At 42.9% G+C, this 25,485-nt stretch overlaps 1 protein-coding gene across 2 annotated transcripts in view; it reads right to left on the bottom strand.

The window, feature by feature from the left end:
- Positions 1 to 1,314: 1,314 nt before the first annotated feature.
- Positions 1,315 to 25,485, bottom strand: part of LOC143767238 (uncharacterized) — a 388,340-nt gene continuing 364,169 nt past the window's right edge. For both annotated transcript variants that reach the window (XM_077255425.1, XM_077255426.1), the window contains exon 7: positions 1,315 to 3,312. In XM_077255425.1, the coding sequence (XP_077111540.1) occupies positions 1,844 to 3,312 (1,469 nt within the window). In that variant the 3' untranslated portion in view covers positions 1,315 to 1,843. The remainder of the gene's footprint in view (positions 3,313 to 25,485) is intronic.

Genomic DNA, 25,485 nt, shown 5'->3' with positions numbered 1-25,485 from the left:
CTCGCAGCCGTCCATCGTCCCCCTCTGGCCTCCGCCCCATCTCTTTCTCGTGATGTCACCGGCGCCTGCGCTCTGCAATCAGTTCTCGGGCATGCGCTGTGCGTGCTGCCCGGGAACTTACATCAGGTGATGGAAGGATATCGCGCCTGCATGTAGCGGGGGCCCCAGATTCCCAGCCCCGCAGTGTGTTATGCATTCTGTACTACATCCAATTGGTCTGCATAGCTGTCATCCTAGAAGGAATCCTCCTCTAAAGATGATGCACAACCCAGTTTGCTGAAGACAAGCAGACTAAGGACATGGCTTACTGGACCATGTCCTGTGGACAGATGAGAACAGGATAAACTTATTTTGTTCAGATGATGTTCAGTATGAGTGGCGACAATCAGATGAGGGATTTACGACAAGTGTGTCTTGCTTACAGTCAAGCATGGTGGTGGGAATGTCATGGCTTGGGACTACATGAATGCTGACAGCTGTGGTGATGGTGGCCACACAAAATATTGACACAATATAGCCATTTTCACTTAAGGGTGTAGTCACTTATGTTGCCAGCAGTTTAGACATTAATGGCTGTATGTTGAATTATTTAGAATTCACACTAAATTAATACTGTTATAGAAGCTGTACACTGACTACTTTACACTGTTTTAAAGTGTCATAAATTCAGTGTTGTCAAATGAAAAATTATAATATATTTACAAAAATGTGAAGCGAGTACGCACTTTGGGATAAAATGTAAGTCCTTCATTCCATGTATACTTGTTGCTATCAATGTGATATCATTTGCGTATTTAAGATTGTTGATTAATCGATTAGCAATTTGGATTCCTTCTTTTTTGGAAAGTCCAGCCTTTCTGAAAATAGCTTCTGTGTATAAATGGAATAGAAATAGTAAAAGAATGCTGCCTTGCCTAATGTCTCACTATCTTTTGAACCATGCAGTGTCACAGTGTTGCTTCTTAGTAAATGTAAATGTTCCTAATCATGATTCGAAAAGCCCATATCCTTCATGGTGTCCAAAGTTTCTGGTAACCAATACAGTTGAAGGCTTTGCTGCAGTTGAAGCAAAAATAGATCTCTTGGTTGTATTCTTTGGCCTTTTCCATCTAATGTTAGCAAATAACATCTCTTGTTCCTCCTCTTTTTCTGAATCCTGTATGTTCCTCTGGCAGCTTTGTCAAAAGTAAGGCTGCATCTTTTTATGATTTTCAGAACTATTTTCTGGCATGTGATATGAGCTCACAAATCCGATCGTTTTCACAGTAAGTAGCATCTTTCTTCAGAATAGAAATAAACCGATTGTGTCCATTTAATTGTTGTCTATTTGTTGCAGCTTCAGAACACTTTATTAGCTCTATTAGAATATTGTCAAATCCAGGTGCTTTGTAGCCGCAACGACTTTGTCTTTAAAGATGTTTCGACTCTCTATAATGTCCAGACTCCATTTCTTCCCATATCACTGAGTTGTTTTAGTTGAGGTGCTCCGTGTACTCTTTCTATCTTTCCTTGATCTGTTCTGGCTCTGCTTCTTCGAGTTGTAGTCTTTAAACATGCCCACTCTTGGTTAAAACTTTCACCACATTTCTTTGATCTTTAGGTATGGCTTCCTGGTCTTGCCCCTCAGATGTTTGCGTTCCATCTCATTTTTAATAATCATTTACTCTTCTAAATCGTTTCGCTTTCTTTTGGAGACTTTACTATAACTTTTGATTTTCTTTTACATTTTGTCAATAAACCAATTAAAGAAAATTGATACTTTATTGTGCGAGTTTTCTGATCTATATACAAGATATATTTTCTGAGTAAAACATTTCCCACAATTTGAACATGAAAATGGTTTCTATCCTGTGTGAATTTTTTGATGTTTGATGAGATTTGTTTTCTCAGTGAAAACTTTCCCACAATTTAAACATGAAAACGGCTTCTGTCTTGTGTGAGTTTTCTGATGTGTAACAAGATTTCCTTTCATATTAAAACATTTCCCACATTCTGAACATGAATATGGCTTCTCCCTTGTGTGACTTCTCTCATGTCTACATAGCTGTAATTTTCTGTTAAAACATTTCCCACATTCTGAACAAGAATATGGTTTCTCCCCTGTGTGAATTATCTGATGTGAAGCAAGATTTGACTTGTCTGTAAAACATTTCCCACATGTTAAACAAGAAAATGGCTTCTCTCCTGTGTGAATTCTCTGATGTGTAACAAGCTGTTCTTTCTTGTTAAAATGTTTCCCACATTCTGAACATGAGAATGACTTCTTCCCCCTCTCCACTATGTGAATTCTCTCATGATTTGTAAGTGTGCCTTTATTACCAAAATGTTTTCCACATTCTGAACATGAAAATGGTTTCTCCCCTGTATGAGTTCTCAAATGTGTAACAAGATTTCCTTTCCAATTAAAACATTTTCCACATTCTGAACATGAAAATGGCTTCTCCCCTGTATGAATTCTCAAATGTGTGACAAGATTTCCTTTCCTATTAAAATATTTCCCACATGTTGAACAAGAAAATTGCTTCTTTCCTGTGTGATAACTCTGATGTCTAACAAGCTGTTCTTTCCGGTTAAAATGTTTCCCACATTCTGAACATGAAAATGACTTCTTCCCCCTCTCCACTATGTGAATTCTCTCATGATTTGTAAGTGTGCCTTTATTACCAAAATGTTTTCCACATTCTGAACATGAAAATGGCTTCTCCCCTGTATGAATTCTCAAATGTGTAACAAGATTTCCTTTCCAATTAAAACATTTCCCACATTCTGAACAGGAAAATGGTTTCTTCCCTTTGTCAGCTATTTCATGCTCAACAGTCCTTCTCTGCCTTTTGTTTTTCATATTTGTCTTTGTTGAAGCAGAAGAAAGGACCTGTTGAAAAGGATCAGAAGACAGATTTTTTCTGAGAAGGTCCCGAAATGGTTTCTTCCCTATGTCAGCTATTTCATGCTCAACAGTCCTTCTCTGCCTTTTGTTTTTCATATTTGTCTTTGTTGAAGCAGAAGAAAGGACCTGTTGAAAAGGATCAGAAGACAGATTTTTTCTGAGAAGGTCCCGAAATGGTTTCTTCCCTATGTCAGCTATTTCATGCTCAACAGTCCTTCTCTGCCTTTTGTTTTTCATATTTGTCTTTGTTAAAGCAGAAGAAAGGACCTGTTGAAAAGGATCAGAAGACAGATTTTTTCTGAGAAGGTCCCGAGGTGGATCTGGTATAATGACATGTTCTTCACAAGTATCTAGTGTGATACCAAGATTATTTTCTGCAAAATCTGAAAATATCTGACGTTTCTCTATGCTCCTGGTACAGTCATCTGCTGAGAATAAAACATATTTTAATAGTTTTCATTTGACTTATATTACTATTTATAATATTATATACAGTACTTTATAGCATTTTCATGCAAACTGTAATACAATTCAATTATTGACAGACTAAGACAATAGACCATAAAAGAGGGACTGAGATTATAGTGTTAGGTCAACAGGTTACGTCTAGGGTTGAGCGAAACGGATCGTTCATTTTCATAAGTCGCCGACTTTTGGCAAAGTCGGCGTCTCATGAAACCCGATCCGATCCCTGTGTGGGGTTGGCCACGCGGGACGCGAACTTGGCGCCAAAGTCGCGTTTCATATGACGCTTTTAGCGCCATTTTTGCAGCCAATGAAGGAGCGGCAGAGTGATGACATAGGCTCAGGGGGCGTGCACAAATATCGCCATTTTTTCGCTTGCATGTTTGCAGCGATTTGAAATGTGTAAAAGCAGTGTTACCGTTCCGGGGGAAGGGGGAGAGAGGGGGAGAGAGGGGGAGAGAAAAAAAACAAAAACAATAATAAATAAAAAATCTTCATTGGGTTTCGTGTTTTGGCCGAACCCCGACATTTCACGGTGGTCGGCCGATTTCACTCGACTCGACTTTTAGGAGTCGGGTTTCGCGAAACCCGACTCGACCCTAAAAAAATAAAGGTCGCTCAACCCTTACGTCCTTTCAAATTTTCACATCTCTATTACAGCCATATTCTGTGTAGATTCAGGTCATACATTCTCTGGCATGTACAAGCACTCTAATACAGAGCAAAGCACATTAGAGCAGATTAGCCATGTCATGTCATAACTTTAAAGAAAAAGTAAGGTTTTGTGTATCTTTTTTAATGTAACTAAATAGTGGATACAAGAAAGGAGAACAATTCCTTCATACTCTTATATATGTCATGTAAGCCGATAGAAATATTAGAAGAATATACCAATATGGGAGCACTGGGGGGTTTAAAAGAGTATGCAGTGTCCTCTGCAAATAGTTACCAGTCCCTGGTTCTTTTGTAGATCGCTTAGGCTAGGTTCACATTAGCGTTTCTGTGCGCAGCGTATGATCTGCATGCACAAACGCATGCTTACGCTTGCGCATGACGCAAACAAAAATGCTGCATGTGCTTAAATGCATTTTGGCATGCGTTTGCATTTTTTATCCACATGGTGGAGGTGGTGACATCATTTTCTGGACATGCACAGTCTAAAGTAGTGGATGCATGCAGATCATACGCTGTGCACAGAAACGCTAATGAGAACCCGGCCTTAGCCTTACAGGTGTGCTTGACAGTTTGTGAATACTTAAAAAAAATGTTCTGTATTGGAAATTCTCAATGACAAACAGGTGGAATACCTTTCAGTAGAACCGTGTGTTTTGCCAATCCTACATGCCCTCCCCAAAATCTACAAAGCCAATAACCCTCCTCTCATGAGATCCATCATATCTGGGATTGGTTCAGTAACAGAACACCAAAGTGAAGGACTTGACACGGCCCTTCAGCCATTGGTCCAAAAAACCCTGGTTTTTTTTTAAGGACTCAGCAAAAAGTTCTAAAATGTTGAATAACAAAACTTGGCCTACTGAATTTTCATGGCTTAGTTGTGAAGTTATATTGTTATACACATCTTTACCACATGCTGTTGTTATTAAATTCCTATAATTTTCGTTATCGAAATGCAGACATTTTTTATCTATTTCCTTATGACACAATTTTTTTTTACCTTTGATTACTCATTTTCAGTGTAAAGGCGTGTCAATTAGGGCTAAATATTCTCCCACATTGGCCAATTTTGTTGTCACTCTGGAAAGATGGAATTTCTGTATTCCACTTACAATCTTTCCATCACAATTGATATGGTATGGCACATACATAGACGAGCTCCTCTTCATATAGTGGGGCTTTGTATCTGCCATAACTGGATTTATTAAATACATTAGCGGAAATGAGTACAATCTAAAATTGACACTCACTTCTCATGCAACACAAATTTCCTTTCTTGATTTACAACTAACAGTCATTCCTAATAAAATAATGTATACAGCAACTTAAATGAAGCCAGTTATGGGTATTACTATGTTATATGCCAATAGCAGTCATCCCCAACACACTATCCAAGCTATCCCAGTAGGAGACTTCACTAGGATGAAAAAAGAAACTGCAGCAATAAAACCAGCCTAAATAGAGAAATTGGGATTCACCGTCTAGATTCATAAAAAGGGGATACCCTAGTTGGACTAAAACAGAGCATCTGATATGGTCAAAATTAAAAACAGGAAACATTTGATGAAAAAAAGGCACCAAAATAATGGTAATCCAACTAAACCCGTGTTATCCATACAATACAGTCCTCAATTTGATTGTACTACATCCACTATTTCTACTTTTACCCATCTTGTATGAGGATGCCATTCTATATTAAATTTTTGGAACAGGGATGTTACATTGTAGTGAAATGAGCAACCACCATTGGTAACATTGTACCACCCAGCTTTAAGATGTATGTGGGATGCACTTCACGCAAATTTAAAGGGAATTTTATTTCTCATAGTCTGTGTTTTTTAGCAAAAATTCTATGCAGGCTTTCAGAAGTCTTGCACTGAGGAGAGGCTTCTGTCGGGCCACTCTGCCATAAAGGTCTGACTGGTGGAGGGCTGCAGTGATAGTTGACTTTGTGGAACTTTCTCCCATCTCCCTACTGCATCTCTGTAGCTCAGCCACAGTGATCATGGGGTTCTTTTTTACCTCTCTCTCACCAAGGCTCTTCTCCAGCGATTGCTCAGTTTGGCTGGATGGCCAGATCTAGGAAGACTTCTGGTGGTCCTAAACTTCTACCATTTAAGGATTATGGAGGCCACTGTGCTTTTAGGAACCTTGAGTACTGCATAAATTTTGTTGTAACCTTAGCCAGATCTGTGCCTTGCTACAATTCTGTATCTGAGCTCCTTGGCCAGTTCCTTTGACCTCATGATTCTCATTTGGTCTGACATGCACTGTGAGCTGTGTGGTCTTATATAGACAGATGTGTGCCTTTCCAAATCAAGTCCTAGTGTGGTGCCCCAGGGTCCTGGTCGTCACAGTAATGTCGCTTTCCTCATGGGGAGAGTGATGCTACGTTTGGAGGCAAGAAAGGATAACTATAACCAGGTACCACAAACATGCAACACATTCACACTCCAGGCCACCAGGGGGGAGCTTTTGATCCTATTTACTAGGTGACATATATATATATATATATATATATACACACACACACATATATACATATATATATATATACATATATACATATATATATATATATATATATATATATATATATATACATATATACACATATATATATACATACATACATACATACATATATATATATATATATATATATATATATATATATATACACATATATATATATATATATATATATACTAGACTGTGGCCCGATTCTAAAGCATCGGGTATTCTAGAAAATGCTTGTCCCCGTAGTATGTGATTCGCGGCAGACTGTGCCCATCGCTGATTGGTCGAGGCAACCTTTATGACATCATCGTCGCCATGGCAATCATTATGACCTACGTTGATACTGTGCCCGTCGCTGATTGGTCGAGGCCTGGCGGCCTCGACCAGTCAGAGACGCGGGATTTCCAGGACAGACAGACAGACGGAAAAACCCTTAGACAATTATATATATAGATATATATATATACATATATATAACTGGTAGTCTGTAGGGAAAGTCAGAGAAAGTTCCAGACAGCCGTCTGAGGAGGACGGAGGGTTACGGGGCTGTGCATGCTCTCAGAGCTGCAGATCCCGGAAAGAGACATTTTAGAAAGCAAAATTGATTGTAGCGAGCGTGCAGGAAAGCAGAGCACCAGAGAGGATACCAGAAGGGGACCAGCTCCTAGCAGGCTGCCTCCTTCTGAGGCCGGAACACCGAGGTTGTGAGGACCTCCATGCCTTACATCAGAGACCAGCAAGACAGCTAATTGCACGTTACCTGTCCGCACCTAGACCCAGGAGGCACGGTAACACCCCACAGAGCCGGGTCATCTAAGACAGGGGTCCCCAACTCCAGTCCTCAAGGCCCACCAACAGATCATGTTTTCAGGATTTCCTTAGTCTTGCCCAGGTGATAATTGCATCACCTGTGCAATACAAAGGAAATCCTGAAAACATGATCTGTTGGTGGGCCTTGAGGACTGGAGTTGGGGAACACTGATCTAAGAGACCCTATAAACAGGCTCAAGTCACCAGTCAAACGGGTTTTGTCCTATCCTATATGGGGGACAGAGAGAGAGATAACATCTGTGAGGACCTTATGTGAAGCTTCTAGAAGTAAGGGACTACATCACTACAGCGCAAAGGAAGGCTTTTACTTTCCACCTGGATAAGGGAACTCTGGACTTGACTGCGAACCAGCCGGACCGTACCTGCCCTGTGATCCAGTGCCCTGGCTGCTGAAGTCTTCAGTAAAGAGGTAAAAAGACTGCAAACCTGTGTCCTCGTTCCTTACTACACCTCTCACCATTCTACCATCTACACACTGGGAAGCCCTGGGGATATACTTCACCTGTGGGAAGGTATACCATCTAGCTGCCATAACATCACCCCAGTTGAACCCTTAAAGCAGCGTCGCTCACCCTGACCGAATACCACAGGTGGCATCATGAACATAAACTTTATTCCCATTAAAGACCATTCCCTTTTACATTGGCGCGCAGGGAGACGGACTGGGTCACAGCCACCGTGACATCCCCCTGTGAACACCGGACCCGGTACCGAGTACCCCACAGCCATGGCGGGCGACTCACTATCAGATAAATTAAACACAGCTGGACTCCAATAAAGGTGTAGAACCATCTCAAGGAGGATCACAAGGAAATGGACAGCATGTGACTTAAATATGAGTGTCTGAGCAAAGGGTCTGAATACTTATGACCATATGATATGTCAGTTTTTCTTTTTATTAAATTTGAAAAAATTACTACATTTGTTTTTTCAGTCAAGTTGGGGTGCAGAGTGTACATTAATGTGAAAAAAAAATAAACTTTTTTGAATTTACCAAATGGCTGCAATGAAACAAAGAGTGAAAAATTTAAAGGGGTGTGTTAGGGCTGGCGGAACACACAGAGTATATTTAGATATAATTATTGGTGCGTTCGCAGCCCGGGATCCACCGTGCAGGAGACAAGCCTGCTGCTAGCAAATGTTGGCACAATATGGCGATATAAGCGAACTCTGTTACTTCACAGAGTCGCACAGAAGGAAAAACGCTGTGCCCTGTTAGCGTCACAGGTGAACACAGCTGCCTAACAGAGCAAAAGCAATCAGTGGTCAGGAAGTAGCAAGCACACAAACACTTCTCTAGTGGAGCCAGAATTCTAATGGCTTTACGCCAACCCTGAATTCACCATACAAAACTCCTCACCGAAGGTGCCGTTATTCTAGTGGCTTATTTCAGCCGGACCCGGACCACAAGCAGACAAGACCACTGAATAGCAAAAGCTCATGACATAAGATGATCCTAGCGCATGGCCGTGCGGCCATGCTAACCTTTTATAGCTGCAGCAACTTCAGGACCTTCCTAGAGGACCAATGGGAGCTGCCACAGTACCTGAGCAACTTCAGGACCTTCCTAGAGGACCAATGGGAGCTGCTGCAGTACCTGAGCATGTGACCCCTGACCTCCAATGAGAGGTCTTGCCTTGGGCATGCTCAGAAGGGGAAAAGCAGGACTTAGTCCCAGAGATGTCTGCTCGCCGCTGACCAGTACTGGCTACAATGGCTGAGCCTGGAAAGGCAGCAGTAACCATCCGCACAGTATCAGGCTGAGCCAGACGCTGAGACCGATGTTTCCGCTGAGCAGGTTCCACTGTGTATTCCGTATCAAGTGTACATCTTTCAATTGAACGTCACAGTACGATGAGGTGGGTGAGGGATCAGTGTAGACCTCTTTTGTTAGGACCCTGATACCACATGCAACACCTCTACCTGCTTTCATGCTGAGCCACACTCAGGGGGCACAAATATCAGTTTTGTAGACTACCATTGTCATAAAAACGTAAGGATAGTAACACGGGTAGTTGAGTCCAAGGAAGTGGAGGCCAGACAGTCTTGGAGGCCTACTGCTACAGGCAACATGCATGAAGGAGACTCAACCAGTAGTCTACACATTTTCAAAAATTAGTGCCAGACACTACCAAAGTGGCATCAATTTCACCACAGTAGAAATAGTATAATAGGGACCGACAGGTCTCCCACTTCACCCAATCCAACAGCTGGACACCCAACCAGGAGTGTTCACATGTAACCCTTTTATCCCCAAGGGTGGTTTGCATGTTATTGACAAGAAAAATTTTTACAATTCTGATCAATGTCCCTTTATGAGGTAATAACTCTGGAATGCTTCCATGGATCCTGGTGATTCTGAGACTGCATTCTCGGGACATATTGTACTTAATGATAGTGGTAAAATGTCTTTGATATGACTTGTGTTTATTTGTGGAAAATTTGGAAAATTTTGACAATTTCACAGAGGTATGTCACACAAAATACTTAACAAGTAACATTTCCCACATGTCTACTTTACATCAGCACAATTTTGGAACCAAAATTTTTTTTATTAGGAAGTTATAAGGGTTAAAAGTTAGACAGCGATTTCTCATTTTTATAACACCACTTTTTTTAGGAATCACATCACATTTGAAGTCATTTTGAGGAGTCTGTACGATAGAAAACACCAAAAAGTTACACCATTCTAAAAACTGCACCCCTCAGGGTGCTCAAAACCACATTCAAGAAGTTTATTAACATTTCAGGTGCTTAACAGGAATTTTTGGAATATTTAAAAAAAATATTGAACATTTACCTTTTTTCACAAAAAATCTACTTTATATTCAACTTTTTTTTATTTTACCACGGGTAAAGGGAGAAATTGGACCTCAAAAGTTGTTGTGCAATTTGTCCTGTGTACACAGATACCCCATATGTGCAGGTAAACCACTGTTTGTGTGCATGGCAGAGCTCGGAAGGGAAGGAGCGTCTTTTGACTTGCAAAATTGGCTGGAATTGAGATCGGATGCCATGTTGCGTTTAGAGAGCCCCTGATGTGCCTAGACAGTGGAAACTCCTGACAAGTGACACTATTTTGGAAACTAGACCCCCTAAGGAACTTATCTAGATGTGTGGTGAGCACTTTGATCCCCTAAGTGCTCCACAGAAGTTTATAACGTAAAGCTGTAAAAATAAAAAATATTTTTTTCACAAAAATGATCTTTTTGCCCCCAATTTTTTATTTTCCCAAGGGTAACAGAAGATGTTGGACCCCAAAAGTTATTGTGCAATTTGTCTTGAGTACACCGATATCCCATATGTGGGGATAAACCACTGTTTGGGTGCATGGCAGAGCTCAGAAGGGAAGGAGCGCCAGATTTTACTGTTATTGTTTGCAGGTGCCATGACCCACTGGGAGAGCCTATGAGGTACCAAAACAGCAGAACCCCCCATATGTGACCCCATTTCATGAACTACACCTCCCAATGAATTAATCTAGGGCTGCAGTGATCATATTGACACCATGAGTGTGTCACAGAATTTTATACCACTAGGCAGTGAGGACAAAATAACTACATTTTTACCACAAAGATTTTGTTTTACCCAAAGATTTTACATTTTCAAAATTTGTTACACAATTTCAACTGAACATGGCAATACCCCATATGTGGCTGTACAGTGCTATGTAGCCAAGCAGGGAGACTCGGGAGGAACAGCGCGCTATTTGCCTATTCAAGTGAATGGGTCTGTGTACGTCAGTGCGTTTCCATGGACCGTGTGTCCATGGGCAAAACCCGCTGACATGTCCATTTTTTTATGTCAGCACAGGCCATAAAACGTCCTGCGCATGTGCATACACATAACAAGCAATGGATGTCGTCCATGTGACAAGCATCAGCGCCAGGGAAGAATTGTTACAGATAGCGCTGTTCTCTGGCGCCGGGTGCTGAACATGGCTCTCCACATTCTTCCCTGCCCTGCCGGTGATCAGCGCGAGCAGAGGAGAATGATGAGAGTTACATTTAAGTAATAAAAGAGACAACAGGCGGCGGCTGATGGGACTATTACTTCCATCAGCCTACCCCTGCTGCTAATAACAGTGACAGCAGGAGCGGCAGATGGGAGTATTCATCTGCTGCTCCTGCGCTGCAAATAAATACGGTAATTTAAAAAAATGGTGTCGGTAACCCCCTATTTTTGATAACCAGCCAGACAAAACTCACAGCTGGGGGCTGCAACCCTCTGCTGTCAGCTTCAGCAAGGTTGGATATCAAGAATAGAGGGGTCCCCACACTATATTTTCTATTATTTAAATAAATATTTTTAACAAATGGCGTGAGTCCCCCCCATTTTTGACAACCAGCCTTGCTAAAGATCACAGCTGGTGGCTGGTATTCTCAGGCTGGTAAGGGGCCATGGATATTGACACCCCAGCCTAAAAATAGCAGTCTGCAGCTGCCCAGAAAAGGCACATCTATTAGATGAGCTAATTCTGACGCTTTGCCTGGCTTTTCCCACTTGCCCTGTAGCGGTGGCAAGTAGGGTAATAGTTGTGGGGTTGAGGTCACAGGTTACATCATGTCCACGGCTTAGTAATGGAGAAGCATCTATTAGACGCCTATCCATTACTAATCCTATAGTTGTAATGTTAAATAAAGACACAGCCAGAATAAAGTCTATTTAGAAAAAATGACACACTCCTTTTATTATTCTTAATTAAACCAGACTTACTGCAACGCCTAATCCAAGCAAAGTCCTCGATCTCCTGTAAAAAAAAGTAAAATAAAAAAACAACAATATACCCATACCTGTCCGTCGTTGTGTCCCATGCCGTAGTCCATATCTGGAGGATATACAGTTTTCAAACTGGACGGTGCTAAGATGCCACCGTCCTGGCTGAAAATCACTGGTGAATGAGCTGCTGGGGAGCGGAGCATCATTGACCGGGGGTGATGTCATAGAGGTTACCTCCAGTCACTGAGCTCCGTTCCAAGCCGGGCTGAGCTGTGGTGACTTCCGTGAGATCCCCGCTAGCACTGTGAGCTGAGGAGCTGCGGGAATCTGATCGCAGTTCATCCGCAAGAGCAGCAGATGAATACTCCCATCTGCCGCTCCTGCTGTCACTGTTATTAGCAGCAGCAGGGGTATGTTGATGAGAGTAATAGTCCTATCAGCCGCCGCCTGCTGTGTCTTTTATTACTTAAATGTAACTCTCATCATTCTCCCCTGCTTGCGCTGATCTTCGGCAGAGCAGGGGATAATGATGAGAGCTGTGTTCAGCAATCGGCACCGGGGAACAGCGCTTACTGTAACGCTTCTTCCCTGGCGCCCGTCCTTGTGGCACTGATGCGGCACATGCATGCCACACATGTGCCGCAAGTATTACACACATGGACACTGACATCTCCGGTACTGGAAATATCAGGACATGTGAAAGAGATGTTATAGCGGGTTTTTATGTTTGGCTGCTGTCACACACTAAAAGACAGTCCATATTTTGAGAGCTATAATTTTTTCATACTTCGACCGACAGAGTCATGTGAGGTCTCGCTTTTTGCAGGACGAGTTGACGTTTTTATTGGTACCACTTTCATGTACATTACATTTTTTGATCGCTTTCTATTCTGAGTTTTGGGAGGCAAAATAAACAAAACCAGCAATTCATTAATTCATTTTTTTTAGGGGGTCGTTTATACCATTCCATATGTGCTAAAATTGATACGGCAATTTTATTCTTCGGGTTAGTATGATTACAGCAATTCCTCATTTACATCATTTTTTATGTTTTGGCGCTTTAAAGGGAACCTGTCACCCCGTTTTTTGAAGATGAGATAAAAATAGCGTTAAATAGGGGCAGAGCTGGGCGTTACATTAGTGTCTTTTGTGTGCCTTTATTACCCACCTATGCTGCCCAAATACCTTTGTAAAGTCGCCGTTTTGGGCTGTCACTCACGCTGGTCTTGTCATATGGGCGTGGTGACAACACTGTTTCTCCCCCAGATCCTGCTCATCTGTACGTTGGTGGCATAGTGGTGTGCGCATGCCCAACTGGCGAATCCACTGCATTTGGTGATGAAAAAGAGCGCGATCTGCGCTATTGAGCGGTTTATCGGTGGGCGTGGCCATCTTCCTGTGGCCGCGCGTGCGCAGATGGAGCGCTCTGCTGCCCGGGGCTTCAGGAAAATGGCCGCGGGATGCCGCGCGTGCGCAGATGGAGATCGCGGCGGCCATTTTCCTGAAGTTGAGTTCGCATTTGGCCATACCCTAAGGGTATGTGCACACGTTGCGGATTCTCTGTGGATCCGCAGCGTTTTTTGAGGTGCAGAAATGCTGCAGATCCGCAATTGATTTACAGTACAGTGTAAATCAATGAGAAAAAAAAATGCTGTGCACACTTTGCGGAAAATCCGTGGCGGAAACGCTGCGGTTTAAAAGAAGTAGCATGTCACTTCTTTTTTGTGAATCTGCAGCGTTTTTGTACCCACTCCATTATAGAAAACCGCAGGGGTAAAAACCGCAGCAAATCCGCAAGAAAACCCAGCAAAAAACGCTGCAGAACCGCACAAAAAATGCGACAAATCCGCAGGTGCGTTTTCTGCCAGGAGAGGCAGAATCCGCACCAGCAATTCCTAAGCCTAATCCGCTACGTGTGCACATAGCCTAAATCAAGCAGTACTTTTTTTATGGCAATGAATAAAATGCCTGGATGCAAATGAAATGGCGCGATGTGAACTGGAAAGAGAAAATGTCAGTTATGTGTTTACAAAATTCTGACCTTTAACCCCTTAGTGACGGAGCCAAATTTTTGAAATCTGACCAGTGTCACTTTATGTGGTAATAACTCTGCAACGCTTCAACAAATCCCAGTGATTTTGAAATTGTTTTTTCGAGACAAATTATACTTTATGATAATAGTAAATTTAGGTCAATATGTTGTGTGTTTATTTATAAAAAATATCAAAAATTTGAGAAAAATGTAAAAAAAATAGCAATTTTCAAAATTTGAATGATTATCCCTTTAATCCAGATGGCCATACCATAGCAAACCATTAATAAATAACATTTCCCACATGTCTGCTTTACATCAGCACCATTTGTAAAATGCTATTTTATTTTGCTAGCATTTTAGGAGGATTAAAAATGTAGCAGCAATTTTTCATTTTTTCAAGGAAATTTACAAAATTTATTTTTTTAGAGATTTATCCATGTTTGAAGTGACTTTAGGGGTCTCATATATTGGGAAACCCCCAAACGTGATACCATTTTTAAATCAGCACCCCCTGACGTATTGAAAACTGCAGTCAGGTAGTTTATTAACTCTCCAGGTGCTTTACAGGAATTAATGCAAAGTGGCATGACAGAAATGAAAATGTGCATTTTTATCACCTAAATGTCTCTAACTTCTGAACAGATTACTACAGCCGTTAGATTCTTAGGCCACTATTTGGTCATGATTTGCCATGGCAAACATCAGGACCACAAAATCATGATCTGAGGGCACCAATTTGGATAAAGAGGAAGCCCCCACACTCTGTTAACCATTTATAATGATGTAGTCACTATTGACAGCAGCATCTAAGGGGTTAAACAGATATGTACAGTGACAACACTGATCATGGCTGATGCAGCAAGTTGTCAGCTATAGTGTACAGCCGGCAGCTGCTGGATTGTCACCTGTATGGGGAGGCTATTCTCTTATATCTCAGGTCAGTTAAAAAACGTATTGGCTGTCATTAAGGGGTTAAAGGGAACCTGTCACCCCCAAAATCGATGGTGAGCTAAGCCCACTGGCATCAGGGGCTTATCTACAGTATTCTGTAATGCTGTAGAAAAGCCGCCGATGTTACCTGAAAGAGGAGATAAAGAGGTTAGATTATACTCACCTAGGGGCGGTCCCGCTGCGGTCTGGTCAAATGGGCGTCTCAGGTCCACTCCGGCGCCTCCCATCTTCATTCCATGACGTCCTCTTCTGGTCTTCACGCCGCTGCTCCGGCATACTTTGTCTCCCCTGTAGAGGGCAGAGCAAACTACTGCAGTGCGCAGGCACCGGAAAGGTGAGAGAGGCCCGGCACCTGCGCATTGCAGTACTTTGCTCTGCCCTCAACAGGGCAGACAAAGAACGCCGGCGCCGGAGCCGCAGCGTGAAGACAAGAAGAGGACGTCATGGAATGAAGATGGGAGGCGCCGGAGCGGACCTGAGACGCTCATTTGACCAGACCGCAGCGGGACAGCCCCTGGGTGAGTATAATCTAACGTCTTTTTCTCCTCTTTCAGGTAACATCGGGGGCTTATCTACAGCATTACAGAATGCTGCAGATAAGCCCCTGATGACGGTGAGCTTACCTCACCATCGATTTTGGGGGTGACAGGTTCCCTTTAAATTGCGGGTAGTGCTACCTATATACATCAAATTGCATTCAATGCACTTTATCATGTAGACAACATTGCGAGAGCTGCAGGTTATATATTGTTGAATTTTAATTTGTTGGGTGTTATTGAAGTTGGAGAATGTGCAAGCTGTTGCAAAATGTTTACATGTTCTACATCTACAGTGGGGGAAATAAGTATTTGGAAATAAAGTTTTGGAAATCATTTTGTATCCAAATCCGGATCCAAATCCGGATTTAAACTTCTCCGCAACAGAATCACAGACCTGCCTGTTTTGTTCCTTGGTCTTCATGATGCTCTCTGTGCTTCAAACAGAACCCTGAGTCTATCACAGAGCAGGTGCATTTATACGGAGACTTGATTACACACAGGTGGATTATATTTATCATCATTAGGCATTTAGAACAACATTGGATCATTCAGAGATCCACAATGAACTTCTGGAGTGAGTTTGCTGCACTGAAAGTAAAGGGGCCGAATAATATTGCACGCCCCACTTTTCAGTTTTTGAATTTCCACAAAAATTTAAAAAAAACAATAAATTTCATTCAACTTCACAATTGTGTTCCACTTGTTGTTGATTCTTCACCAAAAATTTACATTTGGTATCTTTATGTTTGAAGCATAATATGTAGGAAAAGGTTGAAGAGTTCCAGGGAGCCAAATACTTTCGCAAGGCACTGTACATCAGATTGCATTCAATGCACTTAATCATGTAGACAACATTGCGAGAGTTGCAGTTAATACATTGTTGAATTTTGAGTTGTTGGGTGTTGTCGAAGTTGGAGAATGGGCAAGTTGTTGAAGAGTGTTTACATGTTCTACATCTAGATCCTACGGAGCCAAAAAACCCGGATGGTTTAACCATGTCTTTTGTCTGGCTGTGGGTTTAAAGAGGCTAGGTGAAATAATATTTCCCAATGTCGCAGCTCTCTTTGTAAAGCTTTGTAAATTGAAAAGTGAAATAGAAGTCAAATGAGCAGTGTGTTAAGAAAGGTTGAATTGGGTAGAATTGAGTTACCAAATGAATTCTGGTATGGCAGATACATCACTAGACCAAATGATCAATGTCGTCAATGTATCAATGTATCTGCCATACCAGAAAATATGTGACATCAGGAAGTGTGTAACCTAGATCATGACGCCGGCATCTGCAAGGCACCGGAGCGCCGCCATTCAAGACGCACAACACAGGTCCTACGCACAGGGCAGCATACAGTACAGCCATTGGCATTTGATTACCTTATCAGCAACTAGCACTATCCAAAAAGAAAGAACTATAGAACTATCCAAAACAAAGGATTTGCTACATTTACGTATCATTATCACCCTACTAAGCAATGGCATGATTAAGACTTGGGAGAGTCGAAACGTCATGTTGTGTTATTAGGTCGCTTATCTAATGTTTGTTGATGTGCTCCCATGTGTTTCTTATACTGAGTTATCTATATATATAAGTGTCTAAGGGGTACTTCCGTCTTTCTGTCTGTTCTTCTGTCGGCAACTTCCGTCATGGTTATTCATTCGCTGATTGGTCTCGGCAGCTGCCTGTCATGGCTGCCGCGACCAATCAGCGACGGGCACAGTCCAATTAGTCCCTCCTTACTCCCCTGCAGTCAGTGCCGGGCGGTCGCTCCACACTCCCCGCAGTCACGGCTCACACAGGGTTAATGCCAGCGGTAACGGACCGCGTAATGCCGCGGGTAACTCACTCCGTTACCGCCGCTATTAACCCTGTGTGACCAAGTTTTTACTATTGACGCTGCATAGGCAGCGTCAATAGTAAAAGGATCTAATGTTAAAAATAATTTAAAAAAAAAAAAAATCATTATATACTCACCTTCCGCCGCCTTTCCGACGCTCCGGTGACCGGTCCATGCAAGCGGCAGGTTCCGATGCTAAGTTTGGTGTGCGACTAGGACCTGCCTCATGTGACCGCGACGTCATCAAAGGCCCTGCGCGAAGAAGCTGCGGTACCATGGGACAGGCAGGGACAGTGTCAGGAGCGCCAGGAGCAGGTGAGCATTTCATATTCACATGTCCACGTTCCATCCGCCGGGCGCCGGTCCGTCTTCCCGTCCTCTTGCAGTGACTGTGCAGGTCAGAGGGCGCGATGACATATTAGTGTGCGCGCCGCCCTCTGCCTGAACAGTCAGTGCGGAGAGACGGGACGCTGAGGAGCAGTGACGAGAGGTGAGTATGTGATTTTTTTTTTTATTGCAGCAGCAGCATTACATGTGGCACAATGCTATATGGAGCGTCTATGGGGCCATAATGAACTGCATGGAGCATTATATGGGGCATCTATGGGGCCATAAAGAACTGCATGGAGCATTATATGGGGCATCTATGGGGCCATAACTGCATGGAGCATTATACTACGTGACTGGGCAAAATACTACGTGGACATGCATATTCTAGAATACCCGATGCGATAGAATCGGGTCACCATCTAGTGTCCAATAAACTCATACTGTCTAGCATAAATTATCACTAGAGCTTGCAGTGTCTTCCAAACAATATTTAACCTAGATCATATACATGAACAAATGAGATGAAAAATCACTATATTTTTTTAAATGATATTCAAGTGCCTCGATAGCCACATTTTGAGGAATTGACGTATACAGAGCTGTTACATCACACCTTAACCATAAAAAATCATCGCTCCAGATGTCGGTAAATTGATCCAAGACATCCCTGGAGTCTTTAAGGAAACCCGGCATTCTCAAACATAATGGTTCAAGAAGTGAGTCCAGGCATTCACTCAAGTGTTCAGTGATGGACCCATTGCCAGAGATTGTTGTTTAGAGATAACATGAGTATGTGACGCAAGGTTAAGTTAAGGTCCTAACGCGGATCCCTATGGAATTCTCAGATCATATGCAGATCCGATTAGTGGACCGGAATAATGTCCCTGCCTAGGGGTGGCACTGGTATCTGCAAGGAACGCGGTGTCCGCCGCTTGTTCTGTGATGTTTTGGGTCATTGATTTGCTAGAAGAACCAGCCACGGCCCATTTTTAATGACGTGGTGGAGGGAAGGAAGTTGTCTCTCAGTATTTGACGGTACATGGCTCCATCCATTCTCCCATTGATGTGGTGAAGTAGTCCTGTGTCCTTAGCAGAGAAACACCCCCAAAACATAATATACCACCTCCATGCTTGACAGTGGGCACGGTGTTCTTTGAGTTATAGGCAGCATTTCTCTTCTACCAACCATGGCACATTGAGTTAATGCCAAATAGCTCAATTTTCATCTCATCTGACCACAGCACCTTCTCCCAGTCACTCACAGAATCATCCAGGTGTTCATTGGCAAACTTCAGACGGGACTGCACATATGCCTTCTTCATGTCCTTCTCACCCAGTGTGTTACTTATGGTCTTATGGTTTTGTAGCCCATTCTAGATTTGTGCAGGTCTATGATCTTATCCCTGACATCCTTATAAAGCTCTTTGGTCTTGCCCATGTTGTAGAGGTGAGAGTCTGACTGATTAATTGAGTCTGTGGACAGCAGTCTTTTATAAAGGTGACTGTGTAATACAGCTGTCTTTAATGCAGGTAACGAGTTAATTAGGAGCATCTAACTTTTCCGTAGGAGCCAGTACTCTTAATGATTGGTAAGGGATCAAATACTTATTTCTCACTGCAAAATGCAAATAAACTTATATAATTTATACAATGTGTTTTTTTCTGGAATTTATTTTTGATATTCTATCTCTCAATGTTAAAATTAACCTACCCTTAAAATTATAGACTGTTCACATCTTTGTCTGTGGGCGTACAAAAATCAGCAAGGGATCAAATACTTATTTCCTCCACTGTAGATATAGATCATGTAAACATTCTGCAACAACTCGTACATTCTCAAACTTCAATAACACCCAATAAATTAAAATTCAACAATATATAACCTGCAACTCTCGCAAGTTGTCTACATGATTAAATGCATTGAATGCAATCTGATGTATATAGGTTGCACAACCCGCAATTTAAAGGTCAGAATTTCTGAACATATAGCTGACATTGTTTCTCATTCCAGTTCACATCGCGCCATTTCAATGGCATCCAGGAATTTTATTTATTGTCATCAAAGAAGTACTGCTTGATTTAGGATTTCTGGAATAGAACGCATTGCACATCCATTGAGAGGAGGAAACATCAAGAGACTTCTAATGACCAGAGAGACATTTTGGATTTTTTATTTGGGAACATGCCATTCTGGGGGTCTGAACGGTTGCAAGGAGTTTGCATTCCATTATTATTATTTTTTTTTTCTTTTTGTGCCTAAGTATATGCATGTACTGACATGATTTTATCTATTTTACGCTTTTTCTATTGTTTCTTTCCCTTTCCTTTGCTTCCCCTCCCTCGCTTCCCTTTTTTAATGTGATTAGCATGTTTGTCATATGATTTGAAATCAATTTTTATTGATCACATTTTGTATAAAAGTTGTATAGGACTTGTGCATGTATAGTTTCATAAAGGACGCCTCTAGCATTTGAAACTCGTAACTGTATCTTGCCATGTGAACTGTTATGATCTGGTGGCCTAGGAGCAGCATGAGACGTGCTCTGGAGGAGGTGGTACCTGTACTGACCGCAAACCCTGAACTTAACACAACAACTAGAAGTAGCCGTGGGATGTACCTAACACGGCCTAGACACCTCGACACAGCCGGAGGACTAGATACCCCTAAAGATAGAAACGGGAAAACTATCTTGCCTCAGAGAAAATCCCCAAAGGATAGACAGCCCCCCACAAATATTGACTGTGAGCGGAGAGGGAAATAACATACGCAGACTGAAACCAGGATTTAGCAAAGGAGGCTACTCTAGCTAAATAGAAAGGACAGGACAGAGTACTGTGCGGCCAGTATTAAAATACTAGAAAATATCCACCACAGAGAATACAAAAATCTCCACACCTAACTAAACGTATGGAGGTTAAATCTGCATCTCCAGAGCTTCCAGCTTGGCTGAATAAATCCTTACACAGACAAAGCTGGACAAGAAAAAACATAGAAATGCACTGAACTATAAAGTCCACAGCATGTGGACTGCAAAAACAAAGCCAGGACTTATCTTTGATGATTTGGACAGAATAGCTGGAGAAACCAGGCAGAGATGTGAATCCTCCAAGAAACAATGGACAACCGGCACTGACCAGAGAATCAAGCGAGACCAAACAGCCCAGCAAGGCTTGCACTCAGCAGACGCACCTGATGACATGCTTAACCAAAGACAGCACCACCACCCACAACCACCGGAGGGAGCCCAAGAGCAGAACCCACAACAGTACCCCCTCCTTGAGGAGGGGTCACCGAACCCTCACCAGAGCCCCCAGGCCGATCAGGACGAGCCAAACGAAAAGCACGAACCAAATCGTCAGCATGAACATCGGAGTCAGCAACCCAAGAATTATCCTCCTGGCCATAACCCTTCCACTTGACAAGATACTGAAGCCTCCGCCTCGAGAAACGAGAATCCAAAATCTTCTCAACCACATATTCCAACTCCCCATCAACCAACACCGGAGCAGGAGGATCAACAGAGGGAACAACGGGCACCACATATTTCCGCAACAAAGATCTATGGAAAACATTATGGATGGAAAAGGAGGCTGGAAGGGCCAAACGAAAAGACACTGGATTAATAATCTCAGAAATCTTATAGGGACCAATAAAGCGAGGCTTGACCTTAGGGGAAGAAACCTTCATAGGAACATGACGGGAAGACAACCAGACCAAATCCCCAACCTGAAGCTGGGAACCAACACCCCGACGACGGTTAGCAAAACGCTGAGCCTTCTCCTGAGACAACACCAAATTGTCTACCACATGGGTCCAAATCTGCTCCAACCTGTCAACCACAGAATCCACACCAGGACAGTCAGAAGGCTCAACCTGCCCAGAGGAAAAACGGGGATGAAAACCAGAATTGCACAAAAAAGGCGAAACCAAAGTAGCCGAACTAGGCCGATTATTAAGGGCAAACTCGGCCAATGGCAAAAAGGTCACCCAATCATCCTGATCAGCAGACACAAAGCATCTCAAATAAGTCTCCAAGGTCTGATAAGTTCGCTCAGTCTGGCCATTTGTCTGAGGATGAAATGCGGAAGAAAAAGACAAATCAATGCCCAGCCTAGCACAAAAGGCCCGCCAAAACCTAGAAACAAACTGGGAACCTCTGTCAGACACAATATTCTCAGGAATGCCATGTAAACAAACCACATGCTGAAAAAAACAACGGAAACAAATCAGAAGAGGAAGGCAACTTAGGCAAGGGTACCAAATGAACCATCTTAGAAAACCGATCACAAACCACCCAGATAACAGACATCTTCTGGGAAACCGGAAGATCTGAAATAAAATCCATAGAAATATGCGTCCAAAACCTCTCAGGGACCGGCAAAGGCAAAAGCAACCCACTAGCGCGGGAACAGCAGGGCTTGGCCCGCGCACAAGTCCCACAGGACTGCACAAAAGAACGCACATCCCGTGACAAAGAAGGCCACCAAAAGGACCTACCAACCAAATCTCTGGTACCAAAAATCCCAGGATGGCCAGCCAACACAGAACAATGAACCTCAGAAATCACCTTACTAGTCCATCTATCAGGAACAAACAGTTTCCCCGCTGGACAGCGTTCAGGTTTATCAGCCTGAAATTCCTGAAGCACCCGTCGTAAATCAGGGGAGATGGCAGAAAGAATCACCCCCCTTCCTTGAGAATGCCAACCGGCTCAAGGACTCCAGGAGAATCAGGCAAAAAGCTCCTAGAGAGGGCATCAGCCTTAACTGTTGTGAATTTGGATTCTGGGCTCCCCCGGTGGCCGCTTGTGGAATTGGACTTGTCATCCTCTTTCCTGTTTCACCTGGTTCCATCAGTAGTGGGTGTCGCTATTTAAGCTCATTTCTCTGGTGGTTTCTTGCCGGTCAACAATGTTATCTGATGCCTCTCAGTGCTTGTTCCTGCTTCTAGACTACTACTAGATAAGTTGGACTTTTGTCCATGTTTTGTTCTGCCTATTTGTTCCAGTTCACAGCTGAAGTTTTGTTACTGTGTCTGGAAAGCTCTCGTTGATCAGGGATTGCTACTCTGGCGTTATGAGTTAATGCCAGAGTTTAAGGTAATCTCTGGATGGTGTTTTGTTAGTGTTTTTCTGCTGACCATGAAAGTATACTATCTGTCTTCTGCTATCTAGTAAGCGGACCTCAAATTTGCTAAGACTATTTTCCTGCTGCGTTTGTTGTTTCATCTGAACTCACCGTCATTATATGTGGGGGGCTACTGTCTTCTTTGGAATATTTCTCTAGAGGTGAGCCAGGTCTTATATTTCCCTCTGCTAGCTATTTAGGTCTTAGGCCAGAGCTGGGCATCTAGCGATAAATAGGAAATGCTACCTGGCTATTTCTAGTTGCGCGGCAGGCTTAGTTCATGGTCAGTATAGTTCCATCTTCCGAGAGCTTGTCCCTCTATAGGCTTGCTATGATCTCTGCCTGCAGAGATCATGACAGTTTGACCGGCCCATAAAGTGTTAAAGACCCAGGTTGAGAAAGGAGAGTTATAAGAAGTCTGCTGGAATTTTTTTTTTTTTTTTTTTCCTCCAGTCTGCCTTGCTGCAGTCTTTTTTCTCTCTCTCCTCCTAATCTCTGTATGGCTCTGTGTGCACCTGACAATAATGGATCTCCAGAGTGTAACTGCGGGTTTGAATAATCTCATCACGAAAGTACAAAATTTACAAGATTTTGTGGTACATGCTCCGGTATCTGAGCCGAGAATTCCTTTGCCGGAGTTCTTCACAGGGAATAGAGCTAGCTTCCAGAATTTCCGAAATAATTGTAAGCTTTATTTGTCCCTGAAGTCTCGTTCAGCTGGAGACCCTGCTCAGCAGGTTAGGATTGTGATTTCCTTGCTCAGGGGTGACCCTCAAGATTGGGCCTTCTCATTGCCAGCAGGGGATCCTGCGTTACGCGATGTGGATGCGTTTTTTCTGGCCTTGGGCTTGCTTTATGAGGAACCTCATTTGGAACTTCAGGCAGAAAAAACTTTGATGGCACTATCTCAGGGGCAAGACGAAGCTGAAGTTTTCTGCCAAAAATTCCGTAAATGGTCTGTGCTTACTCAGTGGAATGAGTGCGCCTTGGCGGCAACTTTCAGAGAAGGTCTCTCTGATGCCGTTAAGGATGTTATGGTGAGGTTCCCTGTGCCTGCAGGTCTGAATGAGTCCATGACAATGGCTATTCAGATTGATAGGCGTCTGCGGGAGCGCAAACCGGTGCACCATCTGGCGGTGTCTATGGAAAAGACGCCAGAAAGTATGCAGTGTGATAGAATTCTGTCCAGGAGCGAGCGACAGAATTTTAGACGGAAGAATGGATTGTGTTTCTATTGTGGGGATTCTACTCATGTTATATCAGCATGCTCTAGGCGTACAAAGAAGCTTGATAAGTCTGTTTCCATTGGCACCATTCAGTCTAAGTTTATTTTGTCTGTAACCCTGATTTGCTCTTTGTCATCCATTGCCACGGACGCCTATGTTGACTCTGGCGCCGCTCTGAGTCTTATGGATTGGTCCTTTGCCAATCGTTGTGGTTTTGATTTAGAGCCTTTGGAGACTCTTATTCCTCTGAAGGGGATTGACTCCACCCCATTGGCTAATAATAAACCACAATACTGGACACAAGTAACCATGCGTATCAATCCGGATCACCAGGAGATTATTCGTTTCCTGGTGCTGTATAATTTACATGACGATTTGGTACTGGGATTGCCATGGTTGCAGTCTCACAACCCAGTCTTGGACTGGAGAGCAATGTCTGTGTTGAGCTGGGGATGTAAGGGTATTCATGGGGACTTACCTTTGGTTTCTATTTCGTCGTCCATTCCCTCTGAAGTCCCTGAGTTCCTCTCTGATTATCAAGACGTCTTTGACGAACCCAAGCTTGGGTCGTTACCTCCGCACCGTGAGTGCGATTGTGCCATAGATTTGATACCGGGTTGTAAATATCCAAAGGGTCGTTTGTTTAATTTGTCTGTGCCGGAACATGCTGCTATGCGGGAATATATAAAGGAGTCTTTGGAAAAGGGACATATTCGTCCATCTTCTTCTCCCTTGGGAGCTGGGTTTTTCTTTGTCTCAAAAAAAGACGGCTCTTTGAGACCATGTATTGATTATCGGCTTCTGAATAAGATCACTGTTAAGTATCTATACCCATTGCCATTGCTTACTGATTTGTTTGCTCGTATAGAGGGTGCTAAGTGGTTCTCTAAAATTGATCTTCGTGGGGCGTATAATTTGGTACGGATCAGGCAGGGGGATGAGTGGAAGACCGCATTTAATACGCCCGAGGGCCACTTTGAGTATTTGGTCATGCCTTTTGGTCTTTCTAATGCCCCTTCAGTTTTCCAGTCTTTTATGCATGATATTTTCCGCGATTTTCTGGATAAATTTATGATAATATATCTGGATGATATTCTGATTTTTTCTGATGACTGGGACTCTCATGTCCAGCAGGTCAGGAGAGTTTTTCAGGTTCTGCGGTCTAATTCTTTATGTGTGAAGGGGTCTAAGTGCGTTTTTGGGGTCCAGAAAATTTCCTTTTTGGGGTATATTTTTTCTCCCTCTTCCATTGAGATGGATCCCGTCAAGGTGCAAGCTATTTGTGACTGGACTCAGCCCTCCTCTCTTAAGGGTCTTCAGAGATTTTTGGGCTTTGCCAACTTTTACC

This window comes from Ranitomeya variabilis, chromosome 4 (assembly GCF_051348905.1).
Source record: "Ranitomeya variabilis isolate aRanVar5 chromosome 4, aRanVar5.hap1, whole genome shotgun sequence".
Lineage (NCBI taxonomy): Eukaryota > Metazoa > Chordata > Amphibia > Anura > Dendrobatidae > Ranitomeya > Ranitomeya variabilis.
This window is presented reverse-complemented; position numbering and strand designations above follow the sequence as displayed.